Source organism: Rana temporaria, chromosome 9 (assembly GCF_905171775.1).
Source record: "Rana temporaria chromosome 9, aRanTem1.1, whole genome shotgun sequence".
NCBI classification, from domain to species: Eukaryota; Metazoa; Chordata; class Amphibia; order Anura; family Ranidae; genus Rana; species Rana temporaria.
The window spans coordinates 37956478-37979365 of NC_053497.1; the positions used below are offsets into that span (position 1 = coordinate 37956478).

Here is a 22888-nt window from a genome sequence, read left to right on the forward strand (position 1 = left end):
GATGCTGTGTCCCTATGTACAAGGGACACAGATCGGTCTCCTCTCTCCCCTGACAGGACGTGGAGCTCTGTGTTTACACACAGAGCTCCACGTCTTGTCCCTGTAGCCGCCGATCGCGAGTCCCTGGCGGACATCGCGGCCGCCAGGCACTCGCATCGGCATCTCAGCCTCTGCCGGACGCGCGCGCCCACGCCGCTGGCTGCACGCGCAGGCCGTAAAAACACTGCCACCCAGAGATGAAGAGCCACCCTGTGGCTGTACAAAGTCGTACGGCCGTCGGGAAGTGGTTAATGACTCGAAGGTCATCTTCCTATCAGAGATGATTGTGAAGGTGGAGAGGTCATCTTCATCTGACAGATGATTGTGAAGTTGGGGAGATCATCTTCATATCAGAGGTGACTGCCAAGGTCATCTTCATATCAGGGATCATTGTCAAAGTGGAGAGGTCATCTTCATATCAAGATGTTTGTCAAGGTCCTCCTCATATACCAGATTATTGACAAGGTGGGGAACCACTTGAGTTAGAAATAAGGGTTAGATGCTTAGCGTTGGCTCATAGAGATTGTGTAGGGTCTGGGAGTAAAGCTTCCACTGTTGGGTACAGGAGAGATGTCAATCTCTTCAGGGTCTTTATTGCATTTGAGGTCAAACATTTGTAAAATGTATGTAAGAAACAGGAAAATCTCCATCCTGGCAAGACCCTCTCCAAGGCAGTTCCTCCTACCTGTTGGGGGGAAAAAAAGTGATAAAACTCATGTAACATAAGTTAAAGCGTATGTATAGCCAAAACTTTTTTAGGGTTGTTGATAGAATATAAGTGTTTTTTGTTTTGTTTTTGCTGTCTGTGTCTGGTTGGGGAAAAATGCCCTTAATTCCTGTCTCAGGCAAACAGCAGGAACTGAGAGAAAATCTTTATAAAGTAGATCACAGCCACTGGAACAGATGTTCCCATTGGAAGACTTTGCCCCATACTTTTTGATTTGATGAAAACTGCAAAAAAAATTGGCAATGGTCACCAAAATGAAAAGAGGGGGCCAATCTGCCTAGTGGGGACATAGACGGAAAAATAACTTGATAGAGTAGAGAAGGGTTATATACTCTATCAGAAAAATAATAATTGCCTCTAAATACTGTACACCTTTAAGGAACCCTGTATATATGATAAAGTGTTTTATCCTGAAGCAGTCTGAAAAAAAAAAGTTAAAGAGTTACTAAGTCCTCAATGTGAAATGTGATATACACCAACCAGCCATAACACTGGCAGGTGAAGTGAATAACATTGAACGTTAAAATGGCATATGAAAGTTGATGGCATATATTTGGCAATGTTGTCCATGAAGTTGATGCCTTGAAAGTAGAAAAAAAATGGACATCTAAATTTATTGTGTATGGGGCAGTGTAGCCACAGGCAGGTCAGGGTGCCCATGCTGACCCTTGTCCACAGCCAAAAGCATCTATATTGGGCATGTGAGCATCAGAACTGAACCAGGGAGCAATGGAAGAAGGTGGCCTGATCTGATGAATCACATTTTCTTTTACATTATGTAGATGGCTGGGTTTGTGTGCGTTGGTTTCCTGTTGAAGAGATTGCAACATGAAGGGAGAAAGGCAAGTTGGCAGAGGAAGTGTAATGGTTTTGGCAATGTTCTGCTGGGAAAATTTAGGTCCCGCCCTTCATGCGGATGTGACTTTGACATGTACCACCTATCTGAACATTGTTGCTGACCAATTACACCCCTTTGTGGAAACGGTATTCCCTGAGGCAGTGGCCTAATTTAGCAGGATAATGCACCCTACCACACTGCAAAAATGGTTCAAAATGGTGTGAGGAGCACAGAAATGAGTTTGAAGTGTTGATTTGACCTTCAAATTCTCCAGATCTCCTTCCAATTGAGCATCTGTGGGATTGGCTGGAAAAAGATGTCTGATCCATGGAGGCCCTACCTTGCAACTTAAAGGACTTAAAGGATCTGCTACTGATGGCTTGGTGCCATGTAGGCAGGTGCAGTCTACTTTCTCCATTGCAGGAGGCACTCAACCACCATAGCCTTGCATCTGGAGAGGGAGTCAAGAGGAATGTGGTTCCTGTATGATTTCCTGGGTCACTGGGGAAGCTATCTAGTTGGATGCTTCTATCCCATGTGGTTTGGTGCTCATTTGTGAGTTGGTAGAGTAGGGACATGTACCCCACTTGTTAGAGACAGCACCAGCAGTAGGGAAAGATTGGCAATGTATCCTGTATGTGCACGGGACAGCCAGGCCAAATTCTGCTCTCTAAACAGACACTGTCAGTCCGGCTGATACCTGCTCTCTTTATATTACTGGGAACCGTAAGTGCATCTATTTTGGCAGCCTGTCCACTAGGTTTGTTGTTATCTGTTGCTGTACATTTTCAATACAAGTTGTTTTTTTTGCACCTAATTGTGTGAGTTATTGTCACTGCACCATGCTGCACCCCACAGGCGGCTGTATGCAGCTATACACTGCTATTTGTATAAAGTGGCACATGCACGCACGCTAACTGCTTTTGGGACATTACCTCTGTGTGCTTGCACCTTTTCACAACTAGCGGTGCATAGTTGCATTCAGCTACCTTCACCCATTCATGTCTATGGGCGGCTGTATGCAGCACCAGGGCATCCCAGACACCTCAAATCCATAGCTTGTTTTTGCTGCATAGGCAAATGTGCCCATGTGCATGAAGTCTAAAGCCATGTACACACGATCGGATATCTGATGGAATCTGATCCCATGGATTTTTTCGTCGGATATCCAATGAAGCTGACTTTCATCAGTCTTGCCTACACACCATGGGCCAGATTCTCAGAAGAGTTACGACGGTGTATCTCAGGAAACACCGTTGTATCTCTGTTTCTGAGCCCGGGTATCTATGCGAGTGATTCCTAGAATCATTTTCGCATAGATACGGCCAAGATCCGACAGGTGTAAGTCACTTACACCGTCGGATCTTAGATGTAATGCAACGCCAGCCGCTAGGTGGCGTTTACGTTCAGTTCTCATTTGACTATGCAAATGAGCCTGATACGCCGATTCCCGAACGAATTTGCGTCGCGTAGTCGTCGTTTATGTTGTTTTCGTAAGCGTAAGGTTACCCCTGCTATATGAGGGGTAACCTTACGCCAGTCCGCCGTATGCCATGTTAAGTATGGCGTCGGGTCAGCGTCTTCTTTTTCCGTCGGTTACGTCATTTTACTAAGTCGTCCGCGAATAGGACTTTACGTCAATGACGCTCACGTCGGCGTCATTGACGTTTTCCGTTGTGAGCTGGAGCATGCGCACTGGGCTCTTTTTCCGCCCGGCGCATGCGCAGTTCGATCGGCGCGGGGGTGCGCTTAATTTGAATACAAGCCGCCCCCTTTGAATTACGTGGCCATACGCCGGGCCATTTACATTACGCCGCCGCAAATTATGGAGCAAGTGCTTGGAGAATACGGCACTTGCTCCAGTAAGTTGCGGTGGCGTGGTGTAAATGGCTTACACTACGCCAACGCAGAATCTTAGAGAATCTGGCCCCATCAGTCCAAAATCCAATCGTCCCAAAATGCGGTGACGTACAACACCACGGCGAGCCGAAAAAAAATGCGTCGACTTGATTCTGAGCATGTGGGGATTTTTGTCCAATTGAGTTCCACACAGACGATCGGATTTTTCGGATTTTTCTATAGTTTTTTTATCTCTAGAAACAATTTAAAACATGTTCTATTTTTTTTTCACCAATGGAAAAAAAACAGATGGGGCCCACATATGATCGGTTCGTCCAATGAAAACAGTCCATCGGTCTGTTTTCATCAGACAAACCGATCGTGTGTACACGGCTTTAACCTCCCTGGCGGTATGATTATTTCAGATTTTAGGTGCTGAAAGTGGTACCATTATTTTGCATGGAAATTTGGCGTTTTACATTGTGCACTGAAATTTCCTCAGTTGCAGAATTGTCGCTGTCATTACTTTTATTGTTTGATGACGAATTTCCCCACAAATCACTCAATTCTGCAAGTGATTATAATTTATTATCGCTGTTTTCTAGCTGGTCTAAAACCACTTTTGATGTAAAGGGACACTTTTTGGTTGCTATGGACAATCTTTAGTTTCCAGGCAGAAAGAACCGTTTTTATTATATAAAAGTGCATGTAGAACACTGGGCAGACCACTAGGGACAAAGGGGGGGTGTATTTATTTCATACAGTACTGTAATCTATAAGATTACAGTATACTGTATGTATTGTGTGTATTTACTTTTTTGAATTTGGCGCTGATCTCTGCCCCCGTGCGTCGTAACGTCGCAGGGAACGGAGCTTGGCGGTACAGGGGCACTGCGTGAATCGAGCGAGGACACAGCTCGATCACACAGCGGGAAGGCATCGCAGGATCCAGGGGACAAGGTAAGTAATTCCCTGCCTGTGGACGCTGCGAGGCGATCCCGAGTCTGGCTCTGGGTTACCGCTTTTTGTTCTGAAATTCCACCCCGAGCCTGACTCAGGAATACCGCCAGGGGGGTTAAAGTGCTACCTTGGCTGCCTAGCTGTCTGACTTCAATATTTTTGTTGCAAACTAAGAACATGAATCACAAACATAAAACAGCAATTAAAAGTCGAAAAAAGGTAAAAATCCTTTAGACTGTAAAACAGTTGGTAGGTGTTCTTCAAGTCTAAGGCCTCGTACACAAGACCAAGGAACTCGTCCTAAATGAAACATCGTTTTCCTCGACGAGTTCCTTGTTAGGCTTGTCGAGAATCTTGACAAGCTTTCTTTGCGTACACACTGTCAAGACAAAATCGCGTCGTTCTCAAACGCGGTGACGTACAACACTTACGACGGCACTATAAAGGGGAAGTTCTAATCCATTTGCGCCACCCTTGGGGATGCTTTTGCTAATCTCATATTACTGCGTGTTAAGTAAAAGTTTGGTGAGAGACGATTCACGCTTTTCAGTCTGTTACAGCGTGACGAATTTGCTATCTCCATTACAAACCCTACTTTTACCGAAGGCACGCTCCCATCTCATACTTTATTCTGAGCATGTGCGGGTTTCTAAGCATACACACGAACGTGTTTCTCGTCGTAAATTGAGACTCCCGACGAGGAAATAGAGAACTTGTTCTCTTTTTTTCTCGTCGAGTTCCACGGCAGTTTTCTCGACGAAAAACATGCACACGACCGTTTTCCTCGGCAGAAAAGCTCTGCCACCAAGTTTCTTGATGAATTCTGTTGGGGAAACGATCGTGTGTACGAGGCCTCACATTATCTCACTGGCAAAAAAATATGGAATAGATGGGGTCAGGTTCCTTAAACCATAACAGTCTATATATCTTTCACTGGTGATTTAGGAAAGGGAATTGAGATATGTGCCATTAGCAATTTCTGAGCAAGGGTTGGAAAACACCAATAGATTGCTGTAAAATAAGAATAATCATCATTGTAAACCATACCTAGAGAGAAGGGTATGAAGGCCTCATTCTTCTTCAGATTTCCTTTATCATCTAGAAAATGTTTTGGATCAAATGCCTGTGGATTCTTGAAGTATTTTTCATCTTTTAGGACGGTGGTTAACATAGGGAACACTGTAGTACCCTGCAGGAGTAAGTAATACAATGTGTTTACAATGTAACCCATACAGTACTTGACTTTTGGTAATAAATATCCTACAAAGAGAGAAACTGTCCAACTCCTTCATATAATAAAGGTTTTAAAGTATTAAAGCCAAAGGCATAAATGTGTTATTTTGCAGATTACCAATTCTAATTCTTTTTATAACAATTTTCTTTGTTAAAGGGGAGCTCCAGTCTCCCCCCACAAAATTAAAAGTCAGCACCTACAAATACTATAGCTGCTAACTTTTAATACAAGGATACTTACCTGTCCAGGGATCATGCAATGTCGACACCTGAGCCGATTCTTCAATGGTTTCAGGTGCAGGCGCTGGGCATTTTGGGAAAGGTAAACCAGCAGTGAAGCCTTCCAGCTTCACAGTCGGGTTCCTACTGCGCATTGGCGCAAGTCACGCTGCACTTTCTACATAGTCCCACAGTCTTCTGGAACCTGTGTGTGTCCCAGAAGGCTGCAGGGGGAAAGAGGAGGGGCCTGACATTGTCAAGATCATAGCAGGAAGTGGGAGCAGGTACCCAAGTCAAAGCCAGGTACCCATGCGACCCCCCCAAAAAAAGTGCAAATGTAGCAGTTGGAGAGTGCAATAAGCGAAGCATCCCCTTTTGGATGGAGCTCCGCTTTAAGCTTTCTTTCTTCAATCTTCATCTGGAGATCTGGCCAGTAAGTCTGTTATTTTTCAAAAGGACACACTCTCTTACAGCTGTATCAATTACAGAGATGAGACAAATCATTTACCACTGACTCGGGTGCATACGATTCGTTTTTATTTATTTATGTAAAACCTTTATCGTAAAATGAAGAAAAAATGGTTGCTTATAACGTGTTAGCTGGAGTTTGGCTTCAATTTGTGTTGGCGTTTTTAAATCTGCTAGTCCATCTAACATTCTCCTATCCTAGACCAGTGATGGCAAACCTTGGCACCCCAGATGTTTTGGAACTACATTTCCCATGATACTCATGCACTCTGCAGTGTAGTTGAGCATCATAGGAAATGTAGTTCCAAAACATCTAGGGTGCCAAGGTTCGCCATCACTGCCCTAGAATGACAATGCTGCTTGAGTGTAAACACACCTTCCCCGTTCTTCCCAGTGGCGCTGACATTGATCGTCTGGTTCCCTGATATAGGGAAAGGTGATCAATGACGTCACATGCCTAGCCCCGCCCCCTACAGTTAGAAACACATATGAGGTCACACTTAACCCCTTCAGCGCCCCCCTAGTGGTTAACTCCCAAACTGCAATTGTCATTTTCACAGTAAACAATGCATTTTAATAGCATTTTTTGCTGTGAAAATGACAATGGTCCCAAAAATGTGTCAAAAGTGTCCGATGTGTCCACCATAATGTCGCAGTCATGAAAAAAATCGCTGATCGCCGACATTAGTAGTAAAAAAAAAATATTAATAAAAATACAATAAAACTATCCCCTATTTTGTAAACGCTAAAAATGTTGTGCAAACCAATCGATAAAGGCTTATTGCGATTTTTTTTACCAAAAATAGGTAGAAGAATACGTATCGACCTAAACTGAGGGAATTTTTTTTTTTTTTTATATATATATTTTTGGGGGATATTTATTATAGCAAAAAGTAAAAAATATTGTTTTTTTTTTCAAAATTGTCGCTCTATTATCGCTCTATTTTTAAAAATAAAAACCGCAGAGGTGATCAAATACCACCAAAAGAAAGCTCTATTTGTGGGGAAAAAAGGACGCCAATTTTGTTTGGGAGCCACGTCGCACGACCGCGCAATTGTCAGTTAAAGCGACGCAGTTGTGTGTGTGGTATCTCGCGCCAAGAAAAAATATATAAAATTAAACTAAAGTATAAAGCTGCTACCCAAAATAATCAGATGATTATAACAGTGGGAATAAGTGGGAGTGGGTGCGCTAACATTAATAGTGATACATACTTGAATCTTATAACAATATGCAAATATATAATACTATAACACCTAAAAATACTAAATGATCTAGTAAAAAAGTCCTTGGATGCTGAACCATATAATAATAGTGGTTGGTCAAAATTACTGTGCCAAGCAAGTTATGTGAACAAGGCTGATGTGAACAAGTCCAATTTATGCGTGAAAACATGGAATTGGGAAAAATTCTCATATGTAGTCTCATATGTAGTCCAACACTTTCCAATGTCACAAAACTCCTTTCCTTGCAATGCTTTCACTGAGTGAAAGCATTGCAAGGAAAGGAGTTTAGTGACATTGGAAAGTGTTGTAAAGAGAGAAGTAAAGGTAGGAGAGGAAACAAGAGAGCCTGTCCAGGGCCGCATTGGATTTTTCTTGCTTGAGGGCCACATCGGATTTCCTGACTTGAGGGCCACATCGGATTTCTGGCAGGACCAACAGATATCGGGCTACCAATGATTACAACAACCATCACTGCCAGGACGTATTTGACCACACAGGTGATCCTGTCAAAAGCCTTAAATGTCCCCTTCTTTGGTATCAAACTAAGGGGCATTTCCATCTGGTAAGAAGCCATCTCATCCATTCACTTCGGGTGTCTGTTTGTTTAAATGGTGAAGGTGGAACACTATTTTGACTTGATTGGAAGCACATAAACTTCTTCAAAGATTGAGGACTACATATGAGAATTTTTCCCAATTCCATGTTTTCACGCATAAATTGGACTTGTTCACATCAGCCTAGTTCACACAACTTGCTTGGCACAGTAATTTTGAGCAACCACTATTATTATATGGTTCAGCAAAGCGACGCAGTGCCGAAACGCAAAAAGGGGCCGGGTCCTTTACCTGCATATTGCTCCGGGTCTTCAGTGGTTAAAAGAAAAAAAAATCCAGCTTAAAGTAAAAAAAGTACAAAAACAATTAATTTGCAATGTATATGTGCTGAAGCAAATCAGACTTTATGACGTAGGATTATAGGGGTTGTAAACCCTCAAGGTTTTTCACCCTAATACATTCTATGCATTAAGGTGAAAAACCTTCTGTAGTGCAGCAGCCACCCAGGAGCCCACCTTTTACTTACCTGAACCTGATCTTTCCAGCAAAGGGAATGAGCACAGCAGCTCCAGCCGATGTCTCGGGTCCTCATTGGATAGATTGATATCAGCAGGAGCCATTGGCTCCTGCTGCTTTCAATCAAATCCAATGATGGGAGAGCCAGGGGCGGGGCTGGTCTTGCTGTCTGTGTCAATGGACACAGCAGCAGGACTCGTGAGCGTGCCCGCATGAGTGCCATGAGGGAAAGCGCTTCTCTGTGGGGGGCACTCAAGAAGAGAGGGAGCCAGAAGTGTGACAGGGACCCCAGAAAAGGAGGATTGGGGTTGCTCTGTGCAAAACTCTTACACGGAGGAGGTAAGTATGACATGTTGGTTATTTAAAAAAAAATAACCTTTACAACTAGGGTTGAGCGAACCCGAACTGTAAAGTTCAGGTTCGGGTCCGGGTTCCCGAACCCGGACCCGAATAGTTGGAAAAAGTCTGGGTTCGGGTTCGGAGTTCAGGTATGTTTTGGCGCGCTGCATGGCAGCCAATCGCCATTCATGTTACTACTGTGACTGGGAACTGATCACAGCCATGCCTACTTATGGCATGGCTGTGATTGGCCAGTGCAGCATGTGACCCATCATGTGACGTGCCTCTATATTAGATAGAGGCACACAGCACAGATCGTCACTCTGCTTCACTCTAGATAGGGAAAGGCTGCTGGAATCTGCTGCTTAGGGAAAGTCTTAGGTGTATCTGGCTCGTTTTCACTGGATTTCACTTATGTGAGGGAAAGGTTGCTGAATCTGCTCAGGGACAGTGTTAGGTCTATGCTGTTATACTGCTCCAGAAATACCAAGAAGCACACTTTATTTCTTTGATATCTTCATCATCTTATGGCATCTGGCTCGTTGTCACTGCTTCACTTATGTGAGGGAAAGGTTGCTGAATCATAGGGACAGTTTTAGGTGTATGTTGCTCCAGAAATATCAACAAGCACTCTATTCCTGTGACATCTGCTGTGCTTCATATAGTTTAGGAATTTTGTTCAACTATAGGGGCAGTTTGCAATCTATAGGTGACTCTGAATATTTCAACAGTACTACAACTGCCACACCACCTGTGCACCTCTGATATACTGTGTTTCTGTCAAGTACATAGTCAGGGAGAGTTTGCTGAAATATTTTGTGCCCATTGCCTTGAATTTTGCATTTACTACTGTATTACAAAACCAATTGATGTCATATTAGTTGCATATGGTTCTTTATGAAGTCCTTGTAAGATTTCATTCTGAATACAATTACAAATGTACACTAAATTCCCTAAAACCCTTTACAGCATTGGGGGGTTCAATAATTTTGAACAAAACTGTATGGACCTCGTCCTCCAAGGTCAAAAATCATTATATTTTTTATTTTTTATTTTTTTATGTTATTTTAAGTTATTTCCCTATCCACATTTATTTCCAGAGTACTTGCCATGCTCTTCCCGACATTTTGCTGCCATTTGCAGCCCTCCAGCCCTTTCCCTTAGTTTTTTAGAGACATTTTTGTAGTCAAAAGTCCGGGTCCCCATTGACTTCAATGGGGTTCGGGTCAAAGTCCGGGTTCGGGTTTGGTCCCGAACCCGAACTTTTTTTTCAAATTCCGGGTTCGGGTCCGAACCCGAACATCCAGGTGTCCGCTCAACTCTATTTACAACCCCTTTAGTTTTCCTGCAGCCCAAAGTCCATGACAATCAGTATATGGGGACTTTGTGTTACTTTAGGACCAGCTAATGGTATTTTATTTTCATAAGCAAGGTTCATAGCCTGCTGGGGTGAATTCTTACCCATCTTTGGTAGTCATGACATTATCTTTCATTTGAGTAATATACTAAAACACTGTGAATATGCACTAGGTTGTTATTGGCAATATGCATATTCCCCTTTTAGGAATGGACATGTAAGAGATACCAAATGCAAGTATTAAGCATCAGGGATGACCAGTTAAGTGTAGCTGCTCTTAACTGGAATCAGACTGAGTATGGTTAGAATGAAGTTTATTAATGCACACAACACCAATTCAACACCAAAAGACCATAAGCAAAACAAAAGTGAGAAATACATTTCAGTGAAGCAAAACCAAACCAACAACCTAACTAAAGAATATATACTGTATACCAATGAAGGGAAGCTGACATAGACAGGGAATAAGCAGGACTGAGACTGGAAACAAGGAGCAATGATGGGGTTAACAGGATACAGGATACAAGATACAGGAGAAGGCAGGGATCAGCAAGCAGGAATATGGGTAGCAGGTAAAACACTGAAGCACAGACAACAACTAAGGGAGGGATTTTATGCCTTCCCAACAGCCAATATTAGGTGGAGCCTGATTACTTAGATCAGTTGGCTGCTGGGAGACACCCACTGGGGCCATCGGAACTGTATCCGTTGACTCTTGGGGGAAAAGTGCCACCAGCAGGTGATCCAAGTCCTGACACAAGTCCTAACAGGACATTTTCCTTAAAGTGTTTCTAAAGCCAAGAGAATTCTCTTCATTAAGGTAAAAACACGTTTTATAGCTTTCTCAATCAATCCAGCGCTGTGCATGGCTGCATCTCTTCTCTCCTCTCTTCCTCTTCACACAGGGACTGGGTCAGTCATGGGCTCCTGCTCTGGTCAATTAAAGTTTGCGAAGAGGAAGTGGGGGCAAGGCCAAGCCATGCTGTGTGTGTCTATAGAACGCGGCTCCATAGACACACACACGGCTCAGGAGCGAGCATGTATCCCTATAGCAAGCAAATTGGAGAAGAATAGAATCCAAAACACTGGAAGAGGTGTTTGGGGGCTTTTTTTGTGCACAGAGTGGGTGAGTATAACATTTTTATTATTTTAATTTAAAAATATTCCTTAGTAACCCCTTAATATTTGGTGTACAGTATATATATGCAAAAAAGGAAAAATTGTGCAGAACTTAAAGATCCATGTTGGATGCATATATATTTTAATCTGAATGTTAATAAATATAGGCCCTTTCACCTTCCTCTGGATCAACTGTGGGTATGGGATTGTGTATATGGGATTGTAATTTTTTTTTTTTAAACTAGATGAACCTGAATCTCTCTCTCTCTCTCTCTCTCTCTCTCTCTCTCTCTCTCTCTCTTTTTTCACAATATTATTTTTATTGAAAAGTTTTAAAGGTTGTACAAGTTTATACATAATGGGCCAGATTCACGTAGGGAGCGTGTATTTATGTGCGGGCGTAACGTATCCTATTTACGCTATGCCTCCGCAACTTTGACAGGCAAGTGCAGTATTCACAAAGCAAAGTTGCGGCGGCGTAGCTTAAATAGGCCGGCGCAAGCCCGCCTAATTCAAATCTGGAAGAGGTGGGCGTGTTTTATTTAAATGAATTGTGACCCCACGTAAATGGCGCTTTTTCCGAACGGCGCATGCGCCGTCCGTGAAAGTATCCCAGTGCGCATGCTCCAAATTAACCCGCAAAAAGCCAATGCTTTCGACGTGAACGTAAATGACGCACAGCCCTATTCGACTTACGCAAACGACGTAATCGCCGGAAAATTTGACGCGGTCCCGACGTCCATACTTTAACATTGGCTGCGCCTCATATAGCAGGGGTAACTTTACGACGGAAAAAGCGTTACGTAAACGGCGTATCTGTACTGCGACGGCCGGGCGTACGTTCGTGAATAGGTGTATCTAGCTGATTTACATATTCTAGACGTAAATCAGCGTACACGCCCCAAGCGGCCAGCATAAATATGCAGTTAAGATACGTCGCCTCAGACTCAGAGATACGACGGTGTATCTGGAGATACGCCGTCGTATCTCCTATCTGAATCTGGCCCAATATGTATATGTAGAAAGAAACAAAATAATGTATATGTAAAACGAAAAGGAGTCATACATAGTTATCTAGTTGGTATGAAATTTTGATTACCAGAAGGAAAATGGACATATTGGAAAGGTATATAAATCATATAGTATATAATCAATAACAAATAATATTTTGTAAAAGAAATCCAGATGAAATAATAAAAACATAAATGAGGTATTATATCGAAACATAACTTTATATATAGCCTACACAGGTTGGAACGTGTAGCAACATCAAGTAGTGATGAAATTTGGGAAGATACATTGCTTTGGATAGGGGAGGAGATATTCCTCACATACCCATGATGTGTTTATAATCGTCAGAAAACCTGAATAAAACTGCATCTCCAGCAGGAGTCTGTGGTTTTTGGGTACCAAAAATGCAACTTTTCTGGAGTGGTGTACCAGTGAGTGAGGATCTTATATGACGTTTCTTGGAGTTTAGTGCTAATGGAGGCTCTTTCCCATTGGTATTTAGTGAAAAATATTATCAACCCTTCTTTGACCCCTTTTACTAAAGATTACTAGCCCAGAACAAGTGGGTTTCAGGCCAGGAAGAGAAGCTCGGGACAACATCACCAAAGTACGCAACCTGATTTATAGTACACACATAAAAAAAATCGAGGGCCTTCTCCTGTCCATCGATCCAGAGAAGACCTTTGATAGGGTTGCATGGGACTACATGTTTCCAACTTGCAAACACATTGGCTTACAAAACAAAATGCTTTCCTGGATCTCTACTCTATATGCATCCCCATCTGCAAAAATCTAAATAAATGGTACCCTTTCTAGTGACATAAAAATCAAGAATAGCACCAGGTAGAGTTGTCCCCTCTCTCCACTATTATTTATTATCTCACCAGCACCCTTTATCCATTTAGTCAACCAAAACACCTTCACCCATGGCTTTTAAAAATAGCGGGAAGGGAATTTAAAATAGCAGTATATGCCAATGACCTATTATTCTTTTTGACACAGTCACACCTTTCTATTCCCAACTTACTTAAACATTTTAAAACATTTGGATATATTTCAAATCTAAAAATAAACTTTAGCAAATCAGAGGCCCTTAATATTTCCCTACCAAGAGATAAACTCAAATCGGCTGAACCAAATTGCCCCTATAAATGGGAAAGCAAAGCATTGAAATATTTGGGAATCTGGTTTTACACCCAACTCCAAAGATCTTTCCAACCAGAACTTTTCTCCCCTAACAAAAAACATTTCATCCGATCCTAAGAAATGGCCCTTAGGAGGTTTTTCATGTTTTGGGAGAGCTGCAATTGGGAAAATAGTAATTTTCTCTAGACTTTTATACTGCATGCATGCCCTACCTATTAAATTACCATCCACCTTTTTTAGACACTTACAACATATACAAAAACAATTTGTGTGGGCTCACAAAAGACCATGATTAAAATTTAACACGATTACACACTCCAAAAAAACAGGAGGCAAGGGCCTACCTGACTTTAAAAGGTACTACTACACAACACACATCACAAGGATCACTGTCATACCCAAAACAAGACTGGGTATACTGGGGGGTCAGGATCTGGGGGTCCCCTTTGTTAAAGGGGTCTTCCAGATTCTGATAAGCCTCCCGCCCGCATACCCCCACAACCACCGGGCAAGGGTTGTGGGCATGAGACCCTTGTCCCCATCAACATGGGGACATCCTCCCCATGTTGAGGGCATGTGGCCTGGTGCGGTTCAGGAGAGGGGGGGGCGCACTCTGTCCCCCCCTCTTTTCTGCGGCCGGCCAGGTCAACGTGCTTGGATAACGGGTCTGGTTATGGATATTTAGGGGGAACCGCATGTCATTTTTTTTTTTAAATTGACGGCGGGGTTCCCCTTAATATCCATACCAGACCTAAAGGGTCTGGTTTTTGAATTTGCGGGGACCTCCGCGCATTTTTTTTCCCGAACTTTTTCCAATTATTCGGGTTCGGGTCCGGGTTCGGGAAAAACCCAAAGTCCGTACTGAACCCGAACTTTACAGTTCGGGTTCGCTCAACCCTAGTTATAAGTCATTTAATAGCCCATCTGATATTCAGAAAACTTTGATGTGTGATTGTAAAATATGCATCAGGTCTATGATGGCAGCAGTTTGATCTTCAGGATACTGACCTTTGGGATATGGTAGCCTCGGAACTTTGTGTCCTGACTGGTGGCGCGTGGAAGCCCCAAGGGCACAATGTCAGCAAATCTCTGGATCTCGTGTATGACTGCATCTGTGTATGGCATGTTAATTCTATCCTCCACTGATGGACATCGACTCTGGCCAATCACAAGATCAATTTCTTCTTGGATCTTCTCTGTTAGAACATACAGACACACATTGTTTTAAAGGTTTTGTGATGATTTACAATACAGTTATCACTTGTGAGTTTATTATATGATAACGGTCATTATTATACCAGGATAGAATAGGCAGTACTTATAATTCTATGGCAGAAATGAAATAATGTTGTTGTTGTTTAAATAGCTTTTCCCTCTTACTATGATGCATTGGTCAAAGCACACAATGAACAGATGTAATATGTTGCTACAGCAGCCCACTGCTGCGCTCTTCAACGAAAATTCTTTCCCTAAACCTGGCAATAGATGATGCAATTTTCTTTCTTGCAAACACAGGTTGCAGGAAAGAAAATCAGTTGATTCCCCCATCAACACAGTCTGATCTATTGCATTCTGCTGGCAGGGGAGCACAGAAAGGCAAATCCACTATGCAATACAAGTGCAAACTACAAGTGCAAAGTGCATTGAAATTGCACTGAAAGTGCACTTGGAAGGGCAGTCGCCGTAGATCCGAGGGGGACACGCAAGGAAAATAAAAAAGCAGAATTTTAGCTTGCACGTGATTGGATGATAAAATCAGCAGAGCTTCCCCTCACTTTAGATCTACCCCTCAGATTTACAGCGACTGCACTTCCAAGTGCACTTTCAGTGCAATTTCAAGTGCACTTTGCAGTGCACTTGTAGTGCAAAGTGGATTTGCCTTTCGTAAGTAACCCACACTGTAATGACTTATGATTATGTTAACTTTATGCAAGAGGTAGATTCCTCACCTTGGCAATTGGGTACCAACCTGTTTGCAGATGCCTATCTAATTAAACATTTCAAAGGAGGTGATTTGCAAATTTGCAAGGATTGTAAAACATAGATTGCCTGGTCAGACCTGAAAGGAATCGTAAAGATCCAGAGGGCGAGTTAAATGTTAATCTCTATGTATGTGATTTATTGTTTTTTTTTTAAGAGTATGCAATTTGGGCATAAACAATACAAGAATTTTATAATGATGATAACTGGACATCAAATGGGGTATTAAGTATATCATTGTTCATGGTAAATAGCATTCTTCAAATGATAACTTGTTTATCAAAATGAATAGTAAAAGAATGCAATTTAGCCTTATGCCGCATACACACGGTCGTTTTTTGTGATGAAATAAAACAACGTTTTTAAAAACGTCATTTAAAATGATCGTGTGTGGGCTTCACATCGTTTGTCTTCTAAAAAACGACCAAAATTTTTTTCGAACATGCTTAAATTTTTTATGTCGTTTTTTGTGTCATAAAAAATTATCGTGTGTAGGCTAAAACGACATTTTAAACAATGTTTTAAAGCCGCGCATGCTCAGAAGCAAGTTATGAGACGGGAGCTTGAATGGAACAGAGTGCCGTTGTACGTGTTGTACGTAACCGCGCTTTGCTAGAGCATTTTCAGAAAACGATGGTGTGTGGGCAACGTCATTTTTTATGAAGTTAGAAAAACGTTGTTTTTTTTTGATGAAAAACTTTGTTTTATTTCATCACAAAAAATGACCGTGTGTACGCGGCATTAGACAATAAGAAAATATCCAGACAACTTTGATTAGAATTTTTGACTACAGCTGTCGAAGACCAAGAGGCATTACATGCCACCCAGAAGATCAATTGAGCTACTAAAACTAACCAATCAGAGTGCTTGACATTTTAGTGAATGAGAAAAATGAGTATATTAGGGAAGAATATATATATATATATATATATATATATATATATATATATATATATATATATATATATATATATATTCATAAGGGGAGTGGACAACTCCAGAATCAACTACTATTCAACATATGGCACCACCATCCTCTAAATATGGATACAAATCATTTTTGTGGGAGGTACGGGACTTTAAACGTGCAATTGAATATACATATATATGTATTTTATTAATTCAAATAGAAAAGGATAAAAACATTTCATACAATACATCCGCATCCATTTAGATGAAAAGGACACGACTTTCAATGTTATATTGCTGTTTCCACACTTTTTATTCTCTGTTTCGCTGTGAGGCTTCTTCAGGAAAAGCATGGAATCACAACTACTAGATAAATAAACAAACAAACAAACATTTTCAACATAAAATCATATACATTATTACATTACCTATATACAGATTCTGACTAAATAAAGTACGCAGATACATCCCCCTAAACCTGGCAAAGATTCCCAACATGTTGGTTCCTACCTCTAGTAAATGTGGAGTTGAAACCAATTTATGGCAAAGTCGTGAGAGAGGAGTAGATTCTGGTGGCCCTGTGCATTCAGCCAACTGGAATTGATCACCCACATGAGCCGGATCTCCCGCAGGGAAGGGTATTGTCTCATAAAATATATGCAAAAAAGTGGGAGATAAGACCTATAATTCAAAAAAAACATAACATACTCATAGAGGCATGCACCTTCATACTTAATCAATTAAAAAAACATTTGTCTTGTTTTGATTTTTGCTTACTTTTATGAGATTTCTAAATGGGAAGTTGGAAGTCTAAGATTACACCAAAGGTCTAGCTGATCGACTGCTCTAGAGATTCAATGGGGACAATCAAGATCTCTATTTATCAACAGACCACACCATTCCAAATTCAAGGTGATATATAAGTGTTTGAAAATGATGCCTACGCTGTATCTGCTTTATCGTGACATTGTTAGTGATCTAAGGGTCCATGAACTCAAAAAGAGGGAGGTACCCATCCAATGATACCGGGCCCAAACGGACCTGCAATTACAGAACATGAAATAAAACAATGATCAAAGCTATACTGACAGCACTATATCTACCCGCTGGGGTCCAAGCACAGTTCATCTTTAACACACACCTGCTCGGCGTAATGAGCGAGAAAAGGCTCCCAGGGACACCAACAAAACAGCGTTTGCCACTTGGGTCCCCAAACAAGGGACCTGGGGGATAGAAAACCAAGACAAAAAGTCTGTTTACACGAAAGCCTATAATGCCGCATACACACCATCACTTTATGTGATGAAAAAAAACGACACTTTCTGTGAAGTAAAAAATGACGTTTTTGAAACTTCAATTTTCAAAGACGAAGTTGCCTACACACCATCGTTTTCTCACAATGATCTTGCAAAGTGAGGTTACGTTCCACCACGTTTTACCATTGAAGCTTGCTTCATAAGTAGCTTCTGGGCATGCGTGGATGAAAAAACGTCTTAGAAAACGACGTTTTTTGCTACACACGGTCAATTTCTGTGAAGTAAAAAGTGCACTTTTGAAAAACGACACATAAATTGAAGCATGCTTCAATTTTTTTTGGTCGTTTTTTACAAGACATAAAACGACGTTTTCCCCCACACACAGTCAATTAAAGTGACGTTTTTAAAAACGTCATTTTTTTTCATCACATAAAGTGATGGTGTGTACGCGGCATAACAACTAAATCCATTTAGTTTCTAATTGAAGTAACTTTTTATCAATTCCCCCCCCCCCCTCATGAGGAGGAATATGTTCCAAAGCAAAGAATCAAATCAATTTCTAATTAAAACAATCCTACTTGCTTGCTTATGGGTGTCTACTTTTGTGTTTGGATATTAGGGAAACATGATCCCTAATTTTTTTTATAGAATGGGCACTTCGTCTTTCCCACATAAAATGCTTCACATTGACATTTCATAATATAGACAGCCCCAATTGATTGACAGGATGTTCTATGCCTGGGAATCTACATGGTGTTGTTAGGGAGGAGAATGTTTTCACCTCTTAAAATATAAGGGCAATAATTGCACTTCCCACATGGGTATGTCCCCGGGGTATTGGTTTTCATTTGATCATCATACATGTGGTGGCTTGCCACCAATGTGTCTCTGAGCGACTTGGATCTCTTATAGGCAATCTCTGGGTACGGTTTAATATATTTATTAATTCTCTGGTCCGCAATTAGCAAATACCATTTTTTTTGTATATATTATGAACCTTCTCATGTTGCCTATTATACCTTGTAATTATCCTTCTGGATGCAGCTTGTGTGGCCCTTTTGGACTTCTATATCTATAAATGTCTGTCTTGTCCATACTGGACCATGCACGGCTGCCTTGAAGGACAGTGTCTGTTTCGATAGTTCATGGTAGATGTTGTGTCTTCGTGAGTGAACTCCAGTCCAAATGGGGTTGGGGACACTGCCTTTGGCAGCACTGCCCTGGGGCGTGTTTGCCATAGGAACTGTCTCCGCCCCTTGGCTGGAGTCGCGGCCTGACACATAGACATGGCTGGAGCCTTGGGGCTGCCGTGCATGCCTGGCCCCTCCCATTTGGGTCTGCGCCATTAAATAAATGTCTGACGCGATAGGCAGGTGCCATTTTGTTGGTGTCCCTGGGAGCCTTTTCTCACTCATAACGGCAAGCAGGTGTGTGTTAAAGATGGACCGCTTTTAGACCCCAGCGGATAAATATAGTGCCATCGGTATAGATTTAACCATTGGTTTATTTCATGTTCTGTAATTGCAGGTCCATTTGGGCCCAGTATCATTGAATGGGTATTCTCTTTTTTTTGAGTACGTGGATCCTTAGATCACTTACAATCTCACGATAAAGGAGGATCAGAGTAGGCTTAGTTTTCAAACGCTTATATATCACCTTTAGTTTGGATTGGTGTTTTGATAAATAGATTATCTTGATTGTCCCTATTGAATCTCTAGAGCTAGCAGTCGAATAGCTAGAGCTTTGGCACCACCTGGTGTAATCTTAGGCTCCCAGCTTCCCATATAGAAATCTCATACAAGTAAGCAAAAATCAAAACATGACAAATGTTTGTTCATTGATTAAGTATGAAGGTGCATGCCTCTATGAGTATGTTTTGTTTTATTAAATTATAGGTCTTATCTCCCACTTTTTCGCATATATTTTTTGAGATAATACCCTTCCTTGCGGGAGATACAGCTCATGTGGGTGATCAATCCCAGTTGGCTGGACGCACAAGGCCACCAGAACTGACTCCTCTCTCACAATTTTTCCATAAATTGGTTTCAACTCCTCATTTACTGGAGGTAGGAACAAACATGTTGGGAACTTTTGGCAGGTTTCGGGGATGCATCTGCATACTTTATTTAATGAGAATTTGTATAAAATCTGTATATACTGTGAGGGGTTAGCTCGGTAGCGGGGTGTGTGACCCCTTGGTTGGGTTCACCACACACTGAACTTATACAGACTGGCAGTCGAAGACGGTTGAAAACAAAGTTTCTGGTTTATTTTTCCACCTTGCTGGAAAACAGTTGCAAGCATCCAAACAGCATAAACAAAATCAAAACATAAAATAAACTCTAGCCACTCTGGGCGTCTACCTTCCACACAGGAACCTATCTATGAAGTCTAACACAGCCTACCGCTGGATAGACAGTGCTGATCATACAGCACAAACAATAGTCTTTTGATTTTTATCACACAGAAAAAACAATGGTCTCCTCACCTCATCAGGCACTGCTCTCCTACTCACACAGCCTTAGGAGTGATGCAGCAACCAAGTGGTAACCCTCTGGCTACTTATAAAGGCCTTGATTGCTTCATTCTGAACAGCTGAAGTTTTCTAACGGCCTCTAGCCCTCCTCTGGCTATGGTTGTAGCCGACGCCCGATAATAATCTGTGTATCGTCTAAACAAGGCAGAAATGTATGTCCCATCATTGACAACACCCACAGATTTACCTGACTTCCTGTCACAATACATAATGTAATTATGTTTATGATTTTCCTTTTGACATGTTTGTTTATTTATCTAGTAGTTGTGATTCCATGCCTTTTCCTGAAGAAGCCTAATGGTGAAACATGTCAAATTAAAAGTGTGGAAACAGCAATATAACATTGAAAGTCATGTCCTTTTCAACTAAATGGATTTGGATGTATTGCATGAAATGTTTTTATCCTTTTCTATGTGAATTAATAAAATACCTATATTTTTTTATATAATCTGTGTCATATGGATTCATATCAAGTGCACCTTTAAAGTCCCATACTTCCCCAAAAATTATTTGTATATATATATATATATATATATATATATATATATATATATATATATATATATACTATATACAGTATATATACATTGTATATATCAACAGGAAGGCAAAGTTACAACAGGCAATAGACCTTGGGCACCATCATCCTAAAACAAAGAATGACTATAACAAAGTAAAATCCAGGGACTTCCTGGTAAATGTTGATGAATTTGTATCCTTAAGTGCTATCCTAGAAACTCCCTGGTTTTTACTTGTAGTTGTTGTAGTCTCTTCTATCCAACACCAGCTAAAAAAGTTTTGGCTAAAAATAAACTTTAAAAAAGAAGGAAAAAGATGCACTTCAATGTTGAAGAGGTTCAAATACATACTTCTCACATCTGGATATTTCAGCAGAATAAGTAATGAATATCTCAGGGTTGTGCCTGAGGTCTCCGTCCCAGCAAAAAACAGGTTAATTCCATTGACAAGCAAATTGTTAACGTTAAATTCTGTATTGAGGTTGTCCTTTTCCTAGAGTGAAAAAAGCAAAGATGCATTATCAGAGCTGTGTTTAGACATCATGCTACCCAGGTAAAAAAGGAATTGTGATACTAATGCAGCACCCTACTAGGTAGGTGCTAAAGGAGAGTATAGTTGTGGGTCTTTCTGCTTACAAGGAAGATTGTTAGGAAAATTTTGAGTGTTCTCTGCCTACCAGGGAGTAGGATCTATTGGTGAGGTCTGCACATGGTGCTCAGGTGCAGCTCAGCTAGTCTGAATGTTCCACACTGATCAATATAGGGAGGCATATTGGACAGTGGGAGGGAACCTGACAAGTGAGGTCACCGGCATTGTTACAGCTTGGCTATTGGTGGAGGACAATGCTTTGTTGCATCCTGGGTGACTGTATAAATGTCAAGGGCGTGGGGTCTTTCAGCCAGAGAGCCAGGTCCCACAGGGAGGGCGCGGCTGCCAATCCTCTGTAGAAGTGTCATGAGGCCTTGGGTCGTCGACCCGAGGGACTGAAAGTCAGAGAGAAGCTGAACCCAGAGGTCCTGCAGAGCTGACTGGAAGGGAGACACCTGATTCTGCCTACTGTGAGTACAGATCTGTGTCATGGGGTCTGTCCTGTGAGGGCCATCCCTTCAGCTAGAAGAGCCAGTGGATGGGTGTCAGTCAAGCGGATGCTAGATAGTGTCCTGAAGAGAAAGTAGTTGCATCAAGTCTGCTTCTAGAGAGAGCAAGAAGACTTAATTCTTCCATACAAGTGGAAGTATGATAAAAGCAGTGTGTCTGCTTCCACCAGTAATCTGGTGAGGCCAAGTGAGAGCTGTCCTTATCTACTGTGAATAGTTCAGTTGGAGTATCCCACCATGCCCTTCTCCAGGGCTTTTTTTCTCAGACAATAGGTGCAGGAACTCCCCCTTTCCAATTCACGCCTTTTCTCCGCCCCTACCCACCTCCCAGTACCGCCCTTTTAGACAATATAGAACCAAGTATCATTTTGTGGTCTTAAGTAATTTGTATGGAATTTGGTAATGATATCAAGAAAAACAGTAAAATTGATCCCCTGCAGCCAGCAACAATAGATCCCCCTAACAACAATGGACCACCCACAACAAAATTTACTCCCAGCAAAAATAGACTCCCGGCAGCATCAACAGATCTCTGCACAGCCAGCATTAATAGACTCTATGGCTGCAATCAACAATAGACCCTTCTCCCAATAGTAGATCTCTTTCAGAAACAACTGACCCCCCAGCAACATAAGACCCTCCCAGCAACAATAGGTCCCCCACCAGCAACAATAGGCCTCCCCAGCAACAATAGACCCCCCTGCAAAAATAGATTCCCAGCAGTGAGCATCAATACCCTGCAGCACACACCAGCACCCCTTGCCATTACATACAGTCAGTCCAGGAGGTGCCGGAACTGCGTTCCCCCGAGTTCCCACTGAAAAAAAGCCCTTCCCTTCTCCCATTTCAAATTCCACAATAAACAAATACCCTGGACTGTTTATTGAGTAACGAGCAAACAAGAGTAAGGAGGGATAAGCGAAAACCCCCAGCAACTGTCTGCAGGTAATCAGAGGGAGGTCTAAGAAGTCAACACTCAGCAAGCCCACGGGGACAGTG

At 41.8% G+C, this 22888-nt stretch overlaps 1 protein-coding gene across 1 annotated transcript in view; it reads right to left on the bottom strand.

Moving 5' to 3' along the window:
- Positions 1–293: 293 nt before the first annotated feature.
- The window catches only part of LOC120913334 (cytochrome P450 2C23-like), a 45631-nt gene continuing 23036 nt past the window's right edge, over positions 294–22888 (bottom strand). Inside the window, exons 6-9 of the mRNA XM_040323204.1 lie at positions 21143–21284; positions 14601–14788; positions 5451–5592; positions 294–724 (exon numbers count right to left, since the gene is read on the bottom strand). Of these exons, the coding sequence (XP_040179138.1) occupies positions 543–724; positions 5451–5592; positions 14601–14788; positions 21143–21284 (654 nt within the window). The 3' untranslated portion in view covers positions 294–542. The remainder of the gene's footprint in view (positions 725–5450; positions 5593–14600; positions 14789–21142; positions 21285–22888) is intronic.